Genomic DNA, 22737 nt, shown 5'->3' with positions numbered 1-22737 from the left:
TATTTTTTATTAACAAACATGTAAAATACACACATACAAAACCTAGACGTACACATTTACACAATACAATACGAACAGGAGCTTCCTCTTCTTTCTAATAGCAATTATCAATCGATACCATTCACTTATATTATTTCCCCTTCTATTGTATTTCATTTGGATTTCACCATTCTCAACCCTATTATTTTACTCATAACTATTATTTTTTGAGTTTTGTTATATTACTTCATTGATTCTTGTTTCTTTCCTCCATCCACCTATACCATTTATCCCATAGCTGGTAGAATTCTGATTCTTCTTTTCCCTGGATTTCTTTAGTTAGTTTGTCCATTTCAGCACAATACATAACCTTTCTTATTATTTCATCTTCGCTTGGAATTGTTTTTTTCCATTTCTGGACAAAGGCAATCCTTGCTGCCATAATTCTATGTAGTATTAAATACTGGATTTCTTTTTTATATTTCGTAGACATTACTCCTAATAAAAAAACATCAGGTTTCCATTCTATTTTAACCCCCGTGATTGCCTCCAACCAATTTTTGATCCTTTTCCAAAAATTTTTAGCCTCCTCACAGGTCCACCATAAATGGTAATATGTTCCGTGTATTGATTTGTATTTCAAACATTTTGGGGAGGTATTTGTTAAAATTTTAGCTAACCTTGTTGGTGCCAGGTGCTATCTGTTAAACATTTTGCACTGGTTTTCCTTGTATAAAACTGAGTGTCATTTTTAAGTTTGTTCCCCTATTGTCTTTAAAAGGGCTGTATAGGCAAAGGTTTTGGACAAGCTTTCAATATATATTTCAATTAAACAATAAAGTGGCAATCCTGGAATCCTTGTGATGTTTGGTTTTTGACCTGGCCTACTTGAAGAATTAACTACAATCAAATTACATTTCTCTATTTCAATTTTTAATACTTTTTTAATGCATGCATTTGTTTGATTATTGAATTTAACTATAGAGTCTCATAGAACGTTGTCCTGAGGAGTATCTAAAAAAACATAGTTTACCAGAAAGTTCAGATGTTGACTGAACATTACCTTCAGAAGGAGGAAGAAAGCAAGTGCTACAATTTATCCTTGCTGAATGGACATAAAATTTCATTGTATCTATAGGGTACCAGGCTGAAGAAAGTAGTATAGTAATAATTTGATGTCATCCATTATAATACACAAAAGCAAACAGTGCTATGATAGGTTAACATGTGTGAATTGTTATCTGGTTTTCTTATTTCGTTGCAAACATTCAGCAAGACGTTCATCTCTAAAGATGCACCGAAGAGAAAATATAATCTTTCCTATTTTATTTTTGTTTAATAAAAATTACATATTAAAAAAAAAAATCCAAAGCATCAGCTAAGTCAACTCAGCTGCATTCATTTACATAGTCCTTTTGACTTTCATGATGGCAATAGAAAAGTAATTTGAGGAATGTAAATAACAAGAATATATTTTTATGAGTGAGCAGTACTTAAACATCAGAAAAAAATGTAGTTCTTATGTTTCGTAAGATTATATAATAATAATAATAATAATAATAAAATTAAATAAAAAAGCAGGCCAAATGTGCTCTATATTGTGAAAGCTTTAATATGAAAAAGTGTCCATGAAATGGCTTCCTCTCTTTTAAAAATGGCAAAAGATGATTAGGATTATGGCACTGAAGCTCCCATCCTTGCAAACACACAAAATGTGATCTTTGTTCCATACATAATAATATATACACAATATTCAAGTAGAAGGACAGTGGTCCAAAGCAAACTTTTCCAGTTATCACAAGGGTTATCTTGCTTTCTTTTCTCCATCCAATGGCTGATCTGATTCAGAATCATATAGGCATTTTTCCACACATTTTCTTGGGAACCAACCTCTGATTCTCTCCCCATCTAGTAGTGAGAAAAAACAGCAGAAATAAAAAAAAAAACTGTACTACTTGCAGATTTTTCCGCCCTGTCCCATCATTATACACTCTGAATGTTGTCGAAAACTGTGCAACATCTTCAAAACTAAACTCCTTTTTTCAGTTTTCACATTTTTTCTTCAAGTTATAAGATGGGGGTGTCAAACTCAAGGCCCGGAGGCCAGATTCACCTCAGTGGTTGCTTGGATCAGGCCTGCAAGACCGCCCTGGAAACAGCAAAGGACTGGACTGTGGTGCCTCTGTCAGCAAAAATGGTGCTTGGGAGGACAACGGGTGGCCCTCCCGAGCTCCATTTTTGCTGGCAGAGGGTTGCAGGAAGCTGTCACAGCAGAAAATGGAGCTCAAGAGCCTGCTTTCACTGACAGAGCACTCAGGCCACCACAGTTGCCCTGACCCTAGTGACATCGAGTTGGCCATGCCCACCTTGGCCCCACCAAGTCAAACACCACCCTCAATGAAATCAAGTTTGATATCCCTGATGTAAGGCATGACTCAGATTTTGTCTATATAACCATGTTGCTGTAGGAGTTTATTTGGAAGCATTACATCCTGCATGTGAAGATAAGGAATGTTTCTTTTAGGACAGCATCTGCCATCAACATATTGAAAATAATCAAAGTTCCTAACAGCACAAACCTACAGATGTCAAACTTGAAGTATATCTCATCATTTCAAGGGAAATATATTTAAAACTGCACTTTTAATTATTTAATCCAGCCGTTTAAATAAACTCAATTTTCTAGTTTCTAGATACACTTTTGGAATACTCTAAATTCTAAAATACTGGAAGATGGACAAATTATATATTTGGTATAATAGCATAGTACCAGTGGTGGGTTTCAATTTTTTTTAGAACCTATTCTGTGGGTGTAGCCTATTTTTTGGGCGTGGCTTGGCAGTCATGTGACCGGGCAGGTATGGCCAACTTGACATCACTCATGCACACTAAGTCACATGACCACCACCCCAAGCCATGTGGCAAAAATTTTTGGGACTCCTATGGGGGGGGGGGGGAGAGGGGAAAACCTCCCCAAAATAGACAACTGGAGATTTAAGGGCCGAAATTAGGGAGATCGGAGAAGGCAGGACAGAGAGGAATCCAGTAGAAAGCTATCATATGCTGGTGAAAGAACTTTGGGAGATCGGAGGAGGCAAGACAGAGGGGAATCCAATAGAAAGCTATCATACTCTGGGGAAAGAACTTTGGGAGAACGGAGGAGGCATGACAGAGGGGAATCCAGTAGAAAGCTATCACACGTTGGGGAAAGAACTTTGGGAGAACAGAAGAAGCAAGACAGAGGGGAATCCAATAGAAAGCTACCACATGCTGGGGAAAGAACTTTGGGCAATCGGCGGAGGCAAGACAGAGAGGAATCCAGTAGAAAGCTATCACATGTTGGGGAAAGAACTTTGGGAGAACAGAAGAAGCAAGACAGAGGGGAATCCAATAGAAAGCTACCACATGCTGGGGAAAGAACTTTGGGGGATCGGCGGAGGCAAGACAGAGGGGAATCCAGTAGAAAGCTATCACACTCTGGAGAAAGAACTTTGGAAGAACGGAGGAGGCAAGACAGAGGGGAATCCAGTAGTAAGCTACCACATGCTGGGGAAAGAACTTTGGGAGAACGGAGGAGGCAAGACAGAGGGGAATCCAGGACAAAGCTATCACACGTTGGGGAAATAACTTGGGGAGATTGGAGGCGGCATGACAGAGAGGAATCCAGGAGAAAACACCGAATTGGGCTAGGATAGTGCAGACGGGCGGTGGGAGCGAGTGATGGAGCGGCTTCTGGACAGGCGGGGGTGAGCGAGGAGCGAGAGGGCCGGGTCAGGTGTTCCAGAAGTTTCTTCTGGGTCCACCGGTTGAACCTCCTCTCACTGGATCGGTAAATTTCACCATCCGGTTCTCCTGATCTGGTGCGAACCGGCAGAAACCCACCACTGCATAGTACCTTTCTATCTTTAAGGAGGGATTTGTACCACAGATTTTCTCAAATAGAATTATTTTAATCTTAATCGCCTGTCCTCCAAATTTGCTGAAATTCATTTTAAACTATTTCAGATTGGCTTTTCAAATTTTTGTTATAGTTTTAATGGATTTTGCATTTGGAATCATGAACTTAATTGAAAGTGATGTGCTTAAGACATAAACTGTATTTAAACTACAATATGAAATTGAAATAAGATACTCTAACACTGAAACAAAGTAATTACCATTTGTTGGCAGGTCAGTAATTTTGTCGCCATACATCCAGTGCCAAAAAATAAAAAAAGAAGAATAAAGAATTAAACAGACAGTACTTGTTTACCTTTGCAACATTTTAAAATGTTTGAAGTAATCATATATAGAGATACTAACTTCAGTCCTCGGGTGGCTAAAATGTGATCTCCCTTGTGAAGGACAATTCTAGGTTCTTCCGTGCATGGAGTCGTACAGAAAGTCCTCACACCTTTCGTAACAGGGCAAAAGACCCCATTATAGTCTTCTAATGCTTGATACCGTACCTGGAAAATTTGAATTAAAAACAAAAGTTGTTTAAGATAATTTGCGGGTTACAAACAATTGATTTCAATGCATTCCATAACTGGTAGGTTAAGGACTACCCTAAAAACAGAATCAATTAAAATTTTCAACACAGAGAAATAGCTCATAAGCAATTATTTATAATTTTTTCTTCTCTTTTTATTTGATTCTTCTTTTTGGCTTCTATTTCTTCTCAACAAGCTAAAGACATTTATAATATCACACACATATAATGGTAAATAAATTACAACACATCTATAAAAGTAACAATATTTTATGTTATAATGGCATTATTAGTGTTTCCTGTTTACCCAACATAGCATTCAAAAATGTAGCATGAAACCATGCAGCTCTTAATTTTCAAAAGAATATAATGCTAAGATCCATACGACAATATAGGCAGCCATGTGATGAATTGCTGATCACTTACACTTCTCACTCTCTTGTCAGCTTTCTGTTTTAACTGTTCAATCTGAAAGATATGAAGCAACATTTTAATAAAGCCAATTTTTCAATGCATTTACTTCACATTTAATTTTAAGTGTGTAAAGGAAAAACAAGGGAAAATATCATACTGTTAAACTGTATTGATGGCAGCCTTCTCTTATAGGCCATTCCAAGCCATCTCCTTCTGGATTTCCAGACCATGTAAAGACTTGCTTGAAGTTATCCCATTTGCTTCCCAGGTCATAAGGAAATACAAAGACTTCTTTTGTTTGATAATACTGAATGCGATCTTTGGCCTGCAAAGAATGTATACAAATACAGTTGACAAGGAAAAAAACAACACTCAATTATATGAATATATTAGACTTCTAACATGGAGGAACTTTCATGTTACTCAACATTTAAATTTGTGATTATTGTGGTAAAAAATGAGAAAGGCTCAACTAAGATAAAAGAGAAATCTCAGGGCCCACAGTCACATGCAAGAGAAAGGGATTTTTTCCCCTCACTGAAGATTGCTATACTATTTGGTGTTTATTTTCTAATGCTAGAGCAGTAGCTGTAAATAGGAACAGAGAGAACAAAACACCTCTATATTAATTATATAAGCAGAACCGTGATGTTTTAATAAATGTGATGTGAAATGGCACATTTTTAACTTCTTATTTAAATACAGTGGACACTTTTAAAATCATACATTCTTCAGGATTGAAATTAGGCCAAAATATTACCATGTTTTCCCGAAAATACAACATATCCTGAAACTAAAACCTTGCCACATTTTTCAGGTGGGCAAAAATATATGCCCCCCTGAAAATAAGCCCCCTGGACACCCCCCTCCAGCCAGGCAGAGCACTGACTTAGTGGTATCCCGAAGGTGCCAACCTGCGGGAGCCGGGGCGGAAGAAAGGCACTCATGTTGCTTGGCCCCTTCGAGATACCGCTAGGTTGGGGAGTGGCGTTCTGCATGTCTGGAGGGTGGAGTTGCCGGGCCGCTGCTCCCTTACGAGGGGGCTCCTAAAGAGCCAGACACAGCCTCAGGGGCGAAGCAGCCATGAGGTGACCATGCTCATGAGCAGCCACCCGGAAAACCCTCTCCAGCCGGACAGAGCACCATTCACTGACCTAGGGAGTATCCCTAAGGTACCAAGCAATGTATCGCTCTGCTTGCCCCAAAGCTCCCGCGGCTTGGCATATTTGGGATATACCCTAGGTCAGTGCATGGAACTCTGCCTGGCTAGAGAGTGGGGTTGCGCGAGCGCCTGCTCCGCCCCCAGCTCGCATGACTCCCAGCCTCACCATGCCCTGGGCCAGCTGTCCTTGCAGCCGCCGCTGAGCTCCTAGAAAAACTTCTTCTCCGGGGAAACACGGTATTGGTTCAATTTATATTGAGTATTAAAAGAGACAGTTCTATTAAATAAAAATAGTTGCATTTAAATAGGAAAATGCCTTCCTTTACAAGAAATCAAACTATTTTTTATTTCATAATCTTTCACTGTTTCTTAAAAGCACTGTGCTGCTTCACATAATTCCTTAAAGTTCTTTACTGTATGCTGACCTCTAGTGATGTAATGGTATCACATATTAAAATTTATTTCTGGAATTATTTCTCAGATTATTCTCAGAATGGATGTGGGAGGTGCTCAGTCATGTCAGTGGTTGTTACAGTTCTTCCCTGAAGGTACAGGGAGACAGTTCTCTGAGTTTCTACATGTACAATGGAATGGACACACCTTACCAATAAAAGAAACTGCTTGTATGTAAAACCATTGTTTGTTTAACCATGATCTGCTGAATAAACTAAAATTAGCTACATTTGCAAAATATGTGGAATTATAAATAATGATTATCATATACCAATAGCTGGGTTAACTCAACTCACTAAATCAGATTGAAGGAAACTATATAGTGGAGAAAAAACAGTCTGTCCTTTTTTTTTAAAAAAACAACCACTTTTGTGACTTTTACATCTAAATATCAGAAGGACTATTTAATTGGCAACATTTTTCTCTCTTTAGTGAGTAGCGTCTTAGGATGCAGAAGCTTAAATGAAGCTGAGCTGCCGCAATTGTCAAATATATAAATATGAATTTAAGAATGACAAAAGGACAGATTTATTATGAGCCAAGAGAAGTGAATAATTAAAAAAAATGTTCAAGTTGCCTTAAACCCAACATTTAAAAGGCAATAGTGGACATATGTGCTAGAGTCTTCTTGTGATGGAAGATCTTAGAAAATGTGTGAAAAGGTTGTAAAAGACCCTGGCTTAATTAAATCACATAAACAGGAAATGGTACAAAATACTGTTTATCAAGAATTACTACTACATTCTGTGGCATAATATATATTTAAATGAGTATTTGAATAATTATTTTTTACCTTTTCTTCAATCCATAATTCTATTGAAGTTTTATTCCTTAAGATTATTTTCATCTAGAAAAATTACAAAGATTAGCTCATGCCTACAATGTATACAGTGAGAAAAAAGAAATTCATTCCACATAAATTATATTCAGAGCAGTAGATCAAAAAATAGAAAACAGGAAACCTTAACAATACTGTTTATAATTTGAATGAATGAATGAACCAATATAATATAATTCTTTGTAGATAAACGCAATATACATACAAAATAAAAATTTAATAAAATTTAGGTAAAAACAACTCCCACACACAATATATTACACGACATGCCAAATGTGATCATTTATAGTCCGGCTTCTAAGGAGGCCGAAATATCTATTGTGTGCTGGACCCGTGTCCCTCTTGGTTAGTCTCGGCTTCCCGGGAGGTGACATGAGGCTGGCTCCAGGCGATTACCAACGTTTCGTTGAGAGAGGGGTTCTTTCCCACTGCCTTGAAGGAGGTGGTGGTGAGGCCCCTCCTTAAGAAACCTTCCTTGGACCCAGCTTCTTTAGCCAACTATTGTCCAGTCTCCAACCTTCGCTTTGTAGCGAAGGTTGTTGAGAATGTGGTAGCACGTCAGCTTCCCCAGTCCCTGGATGAAGCTGTCTACCTGGATCCATTTCAGTCGGGTTTCAGGCCCGGATACAGTACGGAGACGGCATTGGTCGCGTTGGTCGATGATCTCTGGCGGCCCTGGGACAGGGGCTGCTCCTTTGTCCTGGTCATATTAGACCTCTCAGCAGCTTTCGATACCATCGACCATGGTATCCTACTGAGACGACTCAAGGGGTTGGGAGTGGGGGGCACCATTTTACGGTGGTTCTCTTCCTACCTGTCGGATCGGTCGCAGTTTGTGTTGACTGGAGGGCAGGGATTGAACCCGAGGTGCATCACTTGTGGGGTGCCCCAGGGGTTGGGGGGGGGGTCTCTCACCCCTCCTGTTCAACATATATATGAAACCACTGGGTGAGATCATCCGTGGTTTTGGGGTACGGTATCATCAATATGCTGATGATACCCAACTTTTCATCTCTATCCCAAACAACCCAAACGATGCCCTCAACGTGATGTCCTAATGCCTGGAGGTTGTGCGGATCTGGATGGGGAGGAACAGGCTCAAGCTCAATCCCTCCAAGACGGAGTGGCTGTGGTTTCCGTCATCCCGATTTGTGCATCTTGTTCCATCTTTGATGATAGGGGGGAGAAATTTTAGCCCCCTCAGAGAGGGCCCGCAATCTGGGCGTCCTCCTGGATACGCAGCTTAGTTTAGAAGACCACCTGATGGCCGTGACCGGGGGGCTTTTACCAGGTTTGCCTGGTATGTCAGTTGCGCCCCCTTCCTGGATCGGGATGCTCTGTCCACAGTCACTCATGCCCTCGTCCTTTCTCACCTGGACTACTGTAACACTCTCTACATGGGGCTGCCCTTGAAGAGCACCCGGAAGCTTCAACTGGTCCAGAATGCGGCTGCGCGGGTTATCATGGAGGCACCTAGGTGCTCCCATGTTACACCCCTTTTAGGCGGCCTGCACTGGTTGCCGGTTGTCTTCTGGGTACGATTAATTATGACCTTTAAAGTGCTCCATGGCTTAAGCCCAGGGTACCTGCTAGACCACCTACTGCCACCGGTAGCCTCCCATCGTCCAGTGCGATCCCACAGAGTTGGTCTCCTCAGGGTGCCGTCGGCCAGACAGTGTCGGCTAGTGACCCCCAGGGGGAGAGCCTTCTCTGTGGGAGCGCCTTCCCTCTGGAATGAGCTGCCCCCGGAGCTTCGTATAATCCCCGACCTCCGGTCCTTCCGACGCACCCTAAAAAGTTGGCTTTTCCAGAAAGCCAGCCTGGCCTGAACAAAACAAAATAAATTATTGATCACTGTTAATTTTAATTCAATTTTTTTTAAAAAAAAATGTCATTGTCAATTTTAATTGGGTTTGGGATATTCTATTTAATTTTTTAAAACTTTTGTATTATGTGTTTCTTTTAATGTTGTACGCCGCCCTGAGTCCTTGGGAGAAGGGCGGCATATAAATCTAATAAACCTAACCTATTGCTATTTTTACATCTGCTACTGTAAAATAGCAGATGTAAAAGAAGAAGTAATTAGAAGCTCAATAGTTTTTCTTTATTTCTTGGTATTTTAATTTTTCTTAAATTTGCTTTGCTTATCTCTCTGTATAAGAATATGATAGATACACACATACAAAATGAAAGAGAGAGTATATATTAAGTAACACAACAAAATATTAAGTAATCAGTATAAGACTGAAACTGAGTACAACAAATATTCCAATAAAATCTACAATCTCTTTCCTCTATTTGCAACCTAAGTTATCTAAACCAGCAGTTCTCAACCTGTGAGTTGGGACCCCTTTCACCTAAGACCATAAAAAAACACATATTTTCAAAAAAATACGGAAAACATAAAATAATTTTATGGTTGGGGGGGGGGTTCACCATAACATGAGGAACTGTATTAAACGGTCGCAGCATTAGGAAGGTTGAGATCCACTGATTTAAATAATAGTGTGTCAATAATCTTCAGTTACTACTATATGCATAACATTATACCAAAACAGTGTATTGATTTATAATAGCCTTTATTAAAAAAGGACAAAAGGAATCATACTGTCATTTTACTACCTTATTAAATATCTCCCTTTCCTTCCTCTGCTGAGATTTTCACTTGAAAAAAATAGGGATAAATATATGAAAAAAGGAAAAGGGAAATCCAGTTCTATCATGAATACATGGATGAAATTTACATAGCTTCCATTCCTGCTTTATATACAATGGAGTAAAAGCTGCAGGTGAGAAATCAAGCAATGCCCGCACATGTCCATGAGAGCAGGGTTTTTTTATAGCAGAAGTGGGAGACCCATTGGTGTGAACAGTCATACTGAAGTCTTATGTAGCATGTCAAAACTTTAAAAAGTTCCCCAAAGGGAAATGGGTGAGTATAAATGCAAAAAGAAAGGATATGAGTATGAATATATTAAAGAAACAGGACACACATTGCAAGAAATACAGACTGGCAGGTATGTCTTAGCTGATAGGACAACATACTCATACATTAACATGCTCTATATATGGGCCATGTGAAACAGTTTGATTAAATTACTCCTTCAAATTAAAATTGAAATCACTGTATTGACTCATAGCATAGATCAAATAAGGAACATTGGTAACTGTATACACACATATGCACTAACTTTTAGTAACTCAAAATGAAAAGAAAAAAAGAATCCTGGTAAAAATTTGTTTTCACTCATTGTGAACTGAATCACAAATTCCAATAGGATCCAGGTTGATTTCTACATCTTAACTTGTCTCTCTCTTTTTTTCTTTCTTTAACACCCACAAATGAACATTTGAAACAGGAAAAAAGCTGTTTAAGAGATAAACCGTTATGAAATTTAATACAAAGACCTCCCATTAAAGAAAGCATGTTTTTCCTCTGTTGCACAACTGATCATCTGTGGAAAGATTTCTATCTCTATTCTCCACAGGCTTCCTTAATCATAATGCTGTGTGGTCATGATTATGAAATACACTGCAGAGAGACTGGAAATTCAAATTTCTGATTGGATATTTAAAACAAGAGTCCAGAATTAAGAGAAAACAAGATGCTATAAGGCACTAAGATCTGCCTCCACCCTTTGACCACCAGAACATCTCGTCAGAACATCTCATCTCTGTATCTGACTCACCTGGATAACAAACAACATTCCAACTGCTAGTGTAGTACCTAATGCCAGTCCCAGGGCAAATAACGAGGCAGCAAATGCAGACAACTCAAAAGGAATGATTGGCCGGGGATCCCTCCTGACTGCACTCATATCAATTTTCACAGAACTCCAGCCAAAGGAGACCTATTTAAAAGAAACAAAAGAGAAGAAAATTATTAAGCAGCTAGCTGAACAGTTTATCCTCAGCAAGAACTATCTAGTTTTAACTGTTTATCGATTGAAGTTCAATCTACAATCAGAGTTGTTTCCATAGTATATGACTAAGCCAAAAGTTATATCTTACTTGAAGGGCATGCACTATCTGATTTATTGGAAATGTGATTAGTTAGACATGAATAAACGACAGGGATACTGAATGCACTTATAGGTAACTTTGAATTTAAAGCTAAGCATTCTGAAAGGAAACAGTGAATTCAACTCAAATTCTTTCTTTAATTTGCTATATTTTTAAATGGTTCCCAATTTCATAGGAAATTTTAAAATAGAATGAACAACATTGAATGACATTATCCACAATTTATTATTACTGACAGAGGCACAGATGCAAAATATAGCACAGAGTTCAATTTCTGAAGAAATGTACTTTCCCATTTAAGGGCATATTATGCCACCCATCTCCCTTATAAGGTGACTCTGGACTTTTAATTAAGTTCATGAAATATATTATATATGTTGAAGAATAACTATTTCTGGGTCAGATGAAGAAAGAATAAAGGATATGGAGCAAAAGCTACAACTTTCAAGAGTTCCAGATTGTCAGTATAAAGACACTTAGCATACAAAACATATAATTTTGACTACAGCCAAGTATAAGATAATTATGAAAGCTGTTCATCCAAAAGTGAATTCATACAATTTTGTGTATGTTTTAAAGAAGCAAAAAACAGTGTTTTCTTACCCTGTTATAAAGCTGAGTATACATGGTCATGACAAAAATAAAAGCAGCATGGATACAGCCCAGAGGGGCTAGCAGAAGAAAGAGTGTAAATGAGGCATGATTCTGAAATCCACAGCAGTTATTAATCCATGGACAGTGGTGGTCCATCTTCATTACACACCTAAGAAGCAAATCCAAATTTAATACAAGCACAGTGACCAGCAGCCATCCCTATTTTCATTCATCGCATCTTTCTTGACCTCTAAAAAAAGGCCTTAATTTCAGACATTGATACAGCAAAATAGCTGTAAGTGTAACCCGAGGAACGTGAAATGGGTTTTATTTTCACGTTCCATAAATTATATGAAATGATTTAAGTAAATAGGTATTAACTTTATCCAATGAACAGTATTTATTAGCAATAGTACCTGTTACATTTTCGGCAGTGATGTGAACGTGGTGCTTTGTAAGATTGGCATATTTTACAGTATTGAAGATACATGGAGTCCTGAGAGTTTTCCTAAAAACAAAGCAGTATATATATATGTGTGTATACACACGCGCGCGCACACACACACACACACACACACAAATAGAAACTGATAAAGGAAACAAGTATCTTATAAAGTTCATCTATGCATTAAAGCAGAATTTCGGGAAGTAAAATATCTATAACAACTTTCCTGCTGCAGGAACAAGCCTAAAGCACAAGAACAAAAAAATCAATGTAACTGTGTAAGGGTGGTGGAATTGATAAACCATAATCTCAGATGTATTACCACCTTGTTCAATGAGTCTTACCTGCAAGCTGCCTTACTCACTATATAACTTTTTTTCCCAGAAAGAAATTAGGTTTTTTAAAAGGTATCTGTTGTTTAGCTAGTGCTATCCAGTGAAGAGATATATCTGGAAGGAGGCTGATATAATTTTAGATGTGCAATGGCAATTATATATTCAGCAAGTATCCACAAAAGTGCATAGATTAATTTCCCACTGGCTCCCATTTTGCTTTCATTCTACAGATCCAAAAATTAGGTTTCCTAAGCCATTACCTAACATAAAATCAGGGTAAATCAATATTTACAGAGTAAAATATTATTTTAAGGGAGGTGGGGTGGATATACCATACTGTTATTTGCTTACTGGTTTCCATCCAATAGGAACATATCCAGGGCCAACAAACATGGCATTGAAGTAGTTATAAAGGATCATAATAGTCCAATTGATGAGCATGATGAAATTAATACTTCCTCCTGTCGTATCCAAAGGCCAGTACCACAGGACTGCATCAATGATAGCCATGACAGAACATATTGCTATTACACTAAGTGCTATGATTGGTCCCCAGTGGCATAGTCTTTTCAGTTCATAGAGATTTTCAAATCTAATGATTGAACAAAACATCCCCATGCTGTATTCAAGTTGATTCTTATTTCATTCAATTTCTTTTAGGATCACATTTCCATTTGTCATATATTTTCATCTCTACTTGAATGGTAAGATGTCCAAACACTAATTTTGAAGTAGCTGGATTTAAGCCATTCTTCACATTTGGAAGAATCATCAACTACAGGAATTCTTCATAAGTTTTCTTTTAAAACCTGAACAAAAAGAAAAGAAAAGAAAATTTCCAACCAAGCAACTACAAAATAAACATTTTTATTAGAAACAAATTGATTTAGGGCAACAGATCATGGTTCACTGACAGAAAAATGGCCTATAGAGCACCCCATTCCCTGTTCTTTCTTCGCTCTCTATTATAGTCATGTTTGGCTCTGATCCTTATTTTGTATGTGTGTGTGCGCGCACACACACACTGCATTTTTTAAAAATCAGCTGATATCTGAACTGGAAAATTGATTCCAAGTTTGTTACAAGTTAGAATAACTGGTAAATATTAACAAGATTATACCTTTTCTGTCTAATGTGGACCTTGTTAATTATTTTGTTTTGCGAAGGCAAATGATGCAAACATAGTTTATGAAGCAAATCCTGGAGAAAATAATTTAAAAATGCCACATTTGAAATAATTTCCAATGAAACATCTGTTTCTCATTTTAAGAAACAGTCCAAAAACTAATTTCAAATGCAAGTAAGAATTTAGATATGTTTTTTTAACATGTATGTCACACAGCAGGAGGAAACTTCAAACATTGTTTGTGGCACTGCAATGAAGTTAGCTTTTCATGTGGGAAAATGCCTGGGCTAGCAGACATTTTTGTTTTGGTCTATTTAGGCAATTTCTTTTTTTTCTTTTGAAAAAATGCAGTAAAGTAATTAAGTATGTATTAAGCATCTGAAAATGTGAATAGTTCTCCACTACAAAACTGTTTTGATTTTTCACAAAAGAAAGAACAATCTGGTAGTCCACCGTTAACTAATAATGAAAAAAATCCAAAGTATTTATTTTAGCCTCTTTCATCTTACAGATTGATTAATTAAGTGACATTCCAAGTAAGTTCAAGAAGAATAGGATAACCTATGGGCTCTGTGACACAAGTACTGTTGGGAGATATAACTATTTGCTATACTGCTCTTGGAGTACAAGTAGTCTTCACCTTACAACAGTTCAGTTCATGACAATTTGAAGTTACAATGATGCTGCAAAAAGTGACACAATCATTTTTTCACACTTACAACCACTGCAGTATCTCCATGGGCACATGATCAAAATTCAGACGCTTGGCAATTGATTCATATTTATGATGGTTGCATTGTCCCGGGCTTATGTGATCCCTTTTGCAACCTTTTGACAAGCAAAGTCCATAGGGACGCTAGATTCACTTAGCAACTGTCTTATTAACTTAACAACTACAGTGATTCACTTTATAACTGTAAAAGTTGTAAAATGGAGCAAAATTCACTTAACAAATGTCTCACTTAGCCACAGAAATTTTGGACTCAATTGGAGTAGTACGTTGAGGACTATCTGTATTTAAACAACTCTGCCGTGGTCAGTTATACTACATCACTGCTCTATGACCACAAAAAACGATTTGATTTGCAATACACCGTCGCAACTTTTACACATGAAGTTAATTTATACAGAACGCTCATATAAGTAATTCATTGAAACAACAAAGATCCCAGGGAGTGAAATCCTTCCCTATTTATTAGATCAGGGAAAAAAACCATATCTGTACTTTGAGCATTGCAATACAAAACAATAGAACGGTGTTGTTCCCCCTTCTCTACGGACACCGAAGTCCAAGGAAGGCGCAACAGGCAAGTAGTTCAACAGGGGAAGCGCGTGCTACGTCTGCTTCTATATTCTCTGCCTATTTCTCGCAATTTCAAGGACAGGGAAACCATAAAGGAAAACCCTCCTCCTCCTTCTTTCAATGGCAAAACAGGTGACTCAGCAGGCAAAGTAGAACCAAAGGCTGATCGCGGCACAGCCTCTCCCCCTCCTTTCTACCCTTAGATTAGAAGAAGGGAGAGAAGGGTCCCCAAACCCCTTTGCTTTCAACCGAAAGGTCCGATGTTTTTGCGATCGCCGTCAAGGCGGGACATCGCGGCTTACCAGCGACGAACCCCAGCCTGCTTGGTCCCGGCTACCTCCCCCCCCCCCCCCCCCGCTGCCTTTTCTTCAGGCAGTAAGGGAATCCCCGCTTTCCGCCTTTATTTACCGCGCTCTTTCAGCGGCTCCGTGCTCTACTTCCCCGGGACGCCTTCTTAGAACCCGGACATGCAATCCTTCCGTTCCGCCCTGACTTTGGAAATGCCCTCAATAGGCTGGCAAGTGTCCTGGAGAAACACTTCCCCCACGGACAGGAACACATTGCGGATAAAAAAGAGGTTTCAATCCAAAAGCCTTCCCCGGCCCGCAGAATTTTTATTTGTATTTAGCAGCGAACGGACGGTCTCCCTGCCTCTTTCTTATTCTCTTTGCCTTGCTCGAAAAGATAACCCGGTGAAGGTCGTCGACTACACGACGCCAGTCAGGAAAAGGTGCGGGGGAGATCCGTCGGATGAGGGAAAATAGGAGAGCGGAACCTCGACTGGCGTCCAAAGCACCCGGGAAGACCTTGCCCGTGGGACTCAATCCGGAAGTCTCCGGCGGTGACAGGAGGAGCGGCTATAGTTGAGAGTTTTGGTGTTTCGCGAAAGGCGAGGGTTGCTTCGTTTGCTTCCGTCAACGGCGGGCAGTTTGGCTGTTTGGACATTCAGATCCAGTTTTTTGTTCTTTCTTTCTTGCTGCTGCCGCCGCCGCCATCATGTCCTCTGATTTCGAGGGCTACGAGCAAGACTTTTCGGTTCTTACCGCTGAGATCACGAACCGCATTGGAAAAATCCCCAAGTTGGTTGGAGGTGAGTGATGGCGGTGATGGTGGGTGGGTGGGTGGCAGCCCTCTGCATCTCTCCAGCCGATGTCACGACCTGCTGCCTACCTATCACCACTGTGGTCCTTTCGTGCCTTGATGATGTAGTTAGTCTGATCATCTAAGGAAGAACTCTGTTGGTCAGACCCAATGATCTTTTTACCCCAGGATTCTGTTTTTCACGGTCGAAAGGTATGGGATGCCTACCAAGGAGGATGGCTCCTCCTCAGATGATAAGTGAGATAGCCTTTTCTTTAATCCCCTGTGGTTTGGCTTGCCCTGGCTTAGCTAAGGTTGCAGGTCCTATGACTCAGCCTGATCTGAGATATTTCAGAACTGGATAGGATGGTTTCTTGTGAAAAACTTTTTGGATATTGAAATTACACTTCATGAACCTCCGTAGAGGCAATGTATTTGTACAGCACTTAAGACAAAACACATATTGGTTGAAACAGGAAGTAGTGTAAGAGAAAAATAGGATTTTAGAACATGTTGGAAACCATTCTATATTCATGATTAGGGTTTTACTTTGCATGAATAGAAATCTATCCTTCAGAAAATAGAGTATAAGCTAAAGATTCAAAGTAAGCAACAATGCCATCACAGACTGTCTTGCCAAATGCATGATTAACAATTATCTAGTGTCAAACACGAAATATGTACACAAAGTAGAGATGCCTTATTATGTCCTTAAACTTGCAACTTTCTGGTGGCTCCATAGATATATCCAGGCAATTTTCTGGAAATAGTGTGGCCATGCAATTTTCTTATCAGCTGTATCATTTGCCATGGCTTTCTTTTGGAATGTCTTTCAACTTCCCAGTCTCAGCCTATAACTGTGCAATTTTATGTTGGTCTTCCACAAAATACTAGCTTAACTCAATCTTTTGCTTCCAAGTTCTGGCAAAATAGGCCAGATTTCAGTACTGTCAAGTGGTTACTAAATATGGCTCTGAGAATAGAAATATTGTTCAACTAAGCATATATTATTTTGTTTTAGATGAGAAGAGACAGTTGGTTTCAAGTGTGGAAAAGCAGCTGGAGGAAGCAAGAGAGTTGGTAAGTTGTAAAAATAGTGTATTAAATTGTGGATACTAAAGGACCAAGACTGGGAAGAGTTTTTCCTTCATGTCTTGATAACCTTGTTAGTCTATCTGGTACCTCAAAATTAGTAGGAGTTTGACAGCATCTTTTCAGACTAACACATTTTTATTTTTAAAAAAATGCTTTCATGGATTGGGTGCATGATGGTTCAGCGGTTAAAAGATACTGCGCTTGTTGGCTGGAAAGCTGAATGCCTGGGTTTAAAACTTGAGTGCCATGCAACAGGGTGAGCTCGTGTTACTCACCAGAGTTCCTACCCACCTAGGACTTCGGATGCATGCAAATGCAAGTAGATAAAGAGGTACCACTTTGATGGGAAGGTAACAGCATTCCGTGCACCTTGATATACAGTCATGCTGGCCACATGAACACAGAAATGTCTTCAGACAATGCTGATTCCTTTGGTAAGAAAGCAAGTGAGCACCGCTCCCTTGAGATGAACATGACTAGAGATGGGAAAACTTTACTTTTACTTTTACAATAACTACTTTATTGTAACTTCTTAAAAATCCTTATGTTTGTTAAGATTTTCTGAAATAATTGAGATCAGGTCTTTAGAGAGTTTTAGCTACTCCATGTCTTTAAAAGCACATTTTAAAGACATTACCATTATTAATTAATAAGGTACTTGTAATTATCTTATGTGTAACCTGTTCCTGCATACCCCCCCCCCCTCTTCCTTTCCCTTCTCCCTGTATCATCCCAATTGGAATCCTGCACTCTGTACACCTGATGAAGTGAGCTATGGCTCATAAAAACTTAATAAAATAACATTTGTTAATCTGAAAAGATGTTATCAAACTCCTTCAGATTATTGTATGCCTTGGAAGCTGATAGCCAGAATCAGCAAACAGAAAACCAACAGGAATAGGGGAAATTTATGAAGAAATTGGTAAATTTGGGAAGCTTATTTAAGGAGGGCTATTTGCATAATTGGATAAGATTATTAGGTCTTTAGGACTCAGTGAGATACCTCTGCTTGTTTTCTGAGAACACAGTTTGAACTCAAGGTCTTACAGATGCAGATGGATCATTTTTCAGATAATGAACTAATGGATGGAGTAGCATTGCTTTAGCTAGTTTAGTCCCAAGTAGCACTTTTTAGAAGAAAGTTTGTGACCTAGTGGGCAAACAGATTGTTTACAATTTGTTGTTTACAATTTTTATAGATTTTTATTCTTTTACACTTGTTACATATTATGGCATTTTAGAGTTTGTGATCTAGTTGGCGAACATACAGGAAGAATCTTGTGAGAATGATACACAGTAACTTCTGTTTTCTACAGATTAGCATTATAGTTACATTATTTAACTAGGGTTAACAATTGTGTGGGGTTAGAATGGCTCACTTTCTGTAAAAATATAAAACAAGGGCTATCATTTAAGTGGAACAATTTATAAAGAAGGAGATCAAGTTACTAATAACTAAAATGAAATCAAGGAAAATGTGCTTTCTGGTGTATTATATAATGTGTACATTGTCTGGCTTTTTATCAGTTGAGCATGGATTGTGGGTTTATGTTCAGTCCAGTGAACTCCTGACTCTCAGAGTTCGAATCAATTTCTTGAAATCCAAGATTGATGTACTGGAGATGCTTAGAAATAGTCAAAGCAGTATTAAGACACAGCTGTCAAACTTGCATTGTCACGTTGTCATCATATGACGTAACATGACTTTTCCCCCTCGTTAAACCAGGGGTGGGCATGCCCAGTGCATGACACAACTGGCCTGTGAGCCACTAATTTGACACCCCTGTATTAAGAGATCTTCTAGGTGGAAGTAGTACTTAGTGCTACTCCCAGTATAATAGCTTCTTTGCCTTCAAAAAGAACAAGGACCTTGACAAGGAGAGAATTGTTTGCAGGATGAGGGTGATGTTCCTGTAGAAGTGACAAATCCCTTGATGATGAACTCACATCAACTTAAAGTCATCACACCTTTATCTCTTATCATCTTGATTACTACAATGTGATTCACATGCGGGCTGCCCTTGAAACACGTTTGAAAACTTTAATTATTCAGAATGCAGTGCAAGCTGTGCTGGTTTCCAGATGGCTTCTGGGTGCACTTCAAGATGCTGATTATCATCTTTTAAACCATAAGTGATACATGTTGGGTATGTTCTGAATGCCCTTAGTGCGGTGTCTTCCCTGGAAATCCAAAAAGGCAGACAGTTCCAACCTTACACTTATGGAAGGCTGTAAAAACTTGGCATATCCTTGTTAGCAGAGACCAATACAAATGAATCTGTAGATAATATTCAAGATCCTATAGAAATATAATGTAAGGGCTCTCATTTAAGTGGAAGAATTGATAAAGAAGAAGGAAACCAAGTTATAATTAAAATAAAAGCAAAGAATATGTGCTTTCCTGTATACTATATAACGGCTTTGTATTCTGTATTTATTATGTCTGTTTTTAATTGTATGTATTGTTTTGTATTGTTAGCCGCCTACAGTTATTTGCTTGAGGTGGTAGTGGGATTATATAAATTTTCTATGTTAAGTAAATTAGTACAAGCTATGAGAGTGTCTTAAAAATAGGTTGGGTTACTTAATGCAAAACAGAATAATGAAGGGCTATCAGTCTTGAAAACTCATTTTTACATTTTGGTTGGGGGCAGTATGTTTCCAAATACTTTTTGCAGGAGGACATAATTGAGAAATGTAGCACTCCATGTTTGAACAGCTGAAAGGCATCTGGTTGGCTGCTGTGACAAAATTTATTTTATTATTAAATTTACAGGTGAAACTCGAAAAATTAGAATATAGTGCAAAAGTTCATTTATTTCAGTAATGCAACTTAAAAGGTGAAACTAATATATGAGATGACTCATTACATGCAAAGCAAGATAGTTCAAGCTGTGATTTGTCATAATTGTGATGATTATGGCGTACAGCTCATGAAAACCCCAAATCCACTATCTCAAAAAATTAGAATATTACATGCAATCAATAAAACAAGGATTGTACATAGAACAATTTGGACCTCTGAAAAGTATAAGCATGCATATGTACTTAGTACTTGGTTTGGGCCCCTTTTGCAGCAACAATTACTCCCTCAATGCGGCATGGCATGGAAGCTATCAGCCTGTTGCACTGCTGAGGTGTTATGGAAGACTACGATGCTTCTATAGCGGCCTTCAGCTCTTCTGCATTGTTCGATGATGAGAGCCACTTTCGCCCAAAGCACCCAAAACTGGTTCAATGACTGTGGGATTACTGTGCTTGATTGTCCTCTCCATTCTTCCTCCATACTCTGGGTCCTTGGTTTCCAAATGAGATGCAAATGTTGCTCTCATCAGAAAAGAGGACTTTGGACCACTGAGCAACAGGACTTTGGACCATTGTGCTTCATTAAGACCAGGGTCAACGCAGCCGTCTATCAGGAGATTATGGAGCACTTCATGCTTCCTTCTGCAGATGAGATTTATGGGGATGCTGACCTCATTTTCCAGCTGCCCACACTGCCAGAAGCACCAAAATCTGGTTCAATGACTGTGGGATTACTGTGCTTGATTGGCCAGCAAACTCGCCTGACCTGAACCCCATAGAGAATCTATCGGGCATTGCCAAGAGAAATATGAGAGACATGAGACCGAACAATGCAGAAGAGCTGAAGGCCGCTATTGAAGCATCCTGGTCTTCCATAACACCTCAGCAGTGCCACAGGCTGATAGCTTCCATGCCACGCCGCATTGAGGCAGTAATTGCTGCAAAAGGGGCCCAAACCAAGTACTGAGTACATATGCATGCTTATACTTTTCAGAGGTCCAATATTGTTCTATGTACAATCCTTGTTTTATTGATTGCATGTAATATTCTAATTTTTTGAGATGGTGGATTTGGGGTTTTCATGAGCTGTACGCCATAATCATCACAATTACGACAAATCACAGCTTGAATTATCTTGCTTTGCATGTAATGAGTCTTATCTCATATATTAGTTTCACCTTTTAAGTTGCATTACTGAAATAAATGAACTTTTGCACAATATTCTAATTTTTTGAGTTTCACCTGTATATACTGCCCTTCTACCTGACAATGTAATTCTATCTATCTATCTATCTATCTATCTATCTATCTATCTATCTATCTATCTATCTATCTATCTATCTATCTATCTATCATCTATCTATCTATCTATCTATCTATCATCTATCTATCATCTATCTATCGTCTATGCTATAGATCAGGGGTATCAAACCTAATAGCATCGTGGGCCACATCATGACATATCAGGATTTTTTACCTTTGCGGAGACACGGTGGGTGTGGCCTGTGTGGGCCGTATCCTGCTCACAGGCTGCCAGTTTGAAAAGCCTGCTGTAGACTATACTAACTAAAGTATGTAACAGGCTATTTTCATGTTCTTAATGTAGTCGCATAACCACTGATTAATATTATGCTTAGATTTAGCTTTCTTGTCCAAACCAGTCAATCATTTTAACGGTTCAGTATCATCATAGTTTGTTTCTTGCTCAACTGATTGAGAGAAGCTTTCCTATGTCAGAGAACATTCTGTAATTGTGTGTCATAGGTAAGTCTCAGATTCATACAGTGTTAATAGATGTATTGTGCAAGCATGTAATTAAGTAATTCTAAGGTGATACTTATCTTTATTAGGGATGGAGAATTGTGGTGATTCCTAGTCATGAGCAAGCTAGTGAGATTAAAGAGAGACCTATTATTTTTGAAAGGATAGATGTATAGATACCTTTTCAAACGTGTTGCTTTTTCACTCATATTTGTAACTCAGGATTGAGATGAATGGTGCTTGGTGCTCTGAGCTTGATTGTATTTATTTTATTTTTATTTATTTATATCCTGGCTTTATTGTTTTAACAAATAACTCAAGGCAGTGAACATATAGAAGATACCTTGTTCCTCCTATTTTCCCCACAACAACAATCCTATGAGGAGAGTTGAGCTGAGAATGATGTTTCAAGATCACCCAACTGGCTTTTATGGCTAAGATAGAATTCATGATCTCCCAGTTTGTAGCCTGTGCCTTAATCACCTGAATTTTTATTTATGCAAGGGCCCAAATAGATAACATCATCTGTGCACTGATATGCTATATCAATGATAGCACTGCATAAATACAACCAAGCTCAGAATGGACCAAGGATCCATCATTTCAACTCCGAGCTACAAATATTTTCCTTTATCGGTACAACTGTTATCTTTTAGCTATCCCCTATTTTATTTTCCAGAAAATCTGTACTTAATATTTCTACTTCTTTTTTCTTCATACATTTTTCTTTTATGTTTGCCTATCCTTTTATCAGCTATACCATAACTCTGTCAGAATTTATTTCTCTGTTAATTTTCATTTTCTTTATTATGCACATTCTGTATGCCACCATATGTTAACTTTTCATGGGGTG

At 38.6% G+C, this 22737-nt stretch overlaps 2 protein-coding genes across 5 annotated transcripts in view; one reads left to right on the top strand and one right to left on the bottom strand.

Moving 5' to 3' along the window:
• Positions 1-907: 907 nt before the first annotated feature.
• Positions 908-15635, bottom strand: ZDHHC6 (zinc finger DHHC-type palmitoyltransferase 6). 2 transcript variants are annotated; one of them, XM_032225851.1, is made up of 11 exons: positions 15552-15635; positions 13066-13523; positions 12351-12442; positions 11944-12103; positions 11007-11168; positions 7273-7326; positions 5022-5189; positions 4877-4918; positions 4282-4427; positions 4137-4180; positions 908-1887 (listed from the first exon to the last, which is right to left on the bottom strand). In XM_032225851.1, exons 2-11 carry the CDS (start codon positions 13330-13332, stop codon positions 1784-1786), a joined length of 1239 nt encoding a protein of 412 aa, XP_032081742.1. In that variant the 5' UTR covers positions 13333-13523; positions 15552-15635; the 3' UTR covers positions 908-1783. The 2 variants fall into 2 exon arrangements, with proteins under 2 accessions (XP_032081742.1, XP_032081743.1); XM_032225852.1 differs by lacking the exon at positions 4137-4180.
• A 349-nt stretch (positions 15636-15984) lies between these two features.
• Positions 15985-22737, top strand: part of VTI1A (vesicle transport through interaction with t-SNAREs 1A) — a 242007-nt gene continuing 235254 nt past the window's right edge. For all 3 annotated transcript variants that reach the window (XM_032225615.1, XM_032225616.1, XM_032225617.1), the window contains exons 1-2: positions 15985-16233; positions 17245-17303. In XM_032225615.1, coding sequence (XP_032081506.1) covers positions 16140-16233; positions 17245-17303 — 153 coding nt within the window. In that variant the 5' untranslated portion in view covers positions 15985-16139. The remainder of the gene's footprint in view (positions 16234-17244; positions 17304-22737) is intronic.

The sequence above is a fragment of the Thamnophis elegans genome, chromosome 10 (assembly GCF_009769535.1).
Source record: "Thamnophis elegans isolate rThaEle1 chromosome 10, rThaEle1.pri, whole genome shotgun sequence".
NCBI classification, from domain to species: Eukaryota; Metazoa; Chordata; class Lepidosauria; order Squamata; family Colubridae; genus Thamnophis; species Thamnophis elegans.
This window is presented reverse-complemented; position numbering and strand designations above follow the sequence as displayed.

Bases quoted from the DNA above. Each gene is read 5' to 3' on its own strand.
- ZDHHC6 (XM_032225851.1), bottom strand. From the start codon at position 13,332: ATGGGGATGTTTTGTTCAATCATTAGATTTGAAAATCTCTATGAACTG. The intron at 12,104-12,350 runs GTACTATTGCTA...TTTGCTTCTTAG, and splicing joins CACTGCCGAAAATGTAACAG to GTGTGTAATGAAGATGGACC. The intron at 4,181-4,281 runs GTTAGTATCTCT...TTTTATTTTTTG, and splicing joins TTAGCCACCCGAGGACTGAA to GCACTGGATGTATGGCGACA.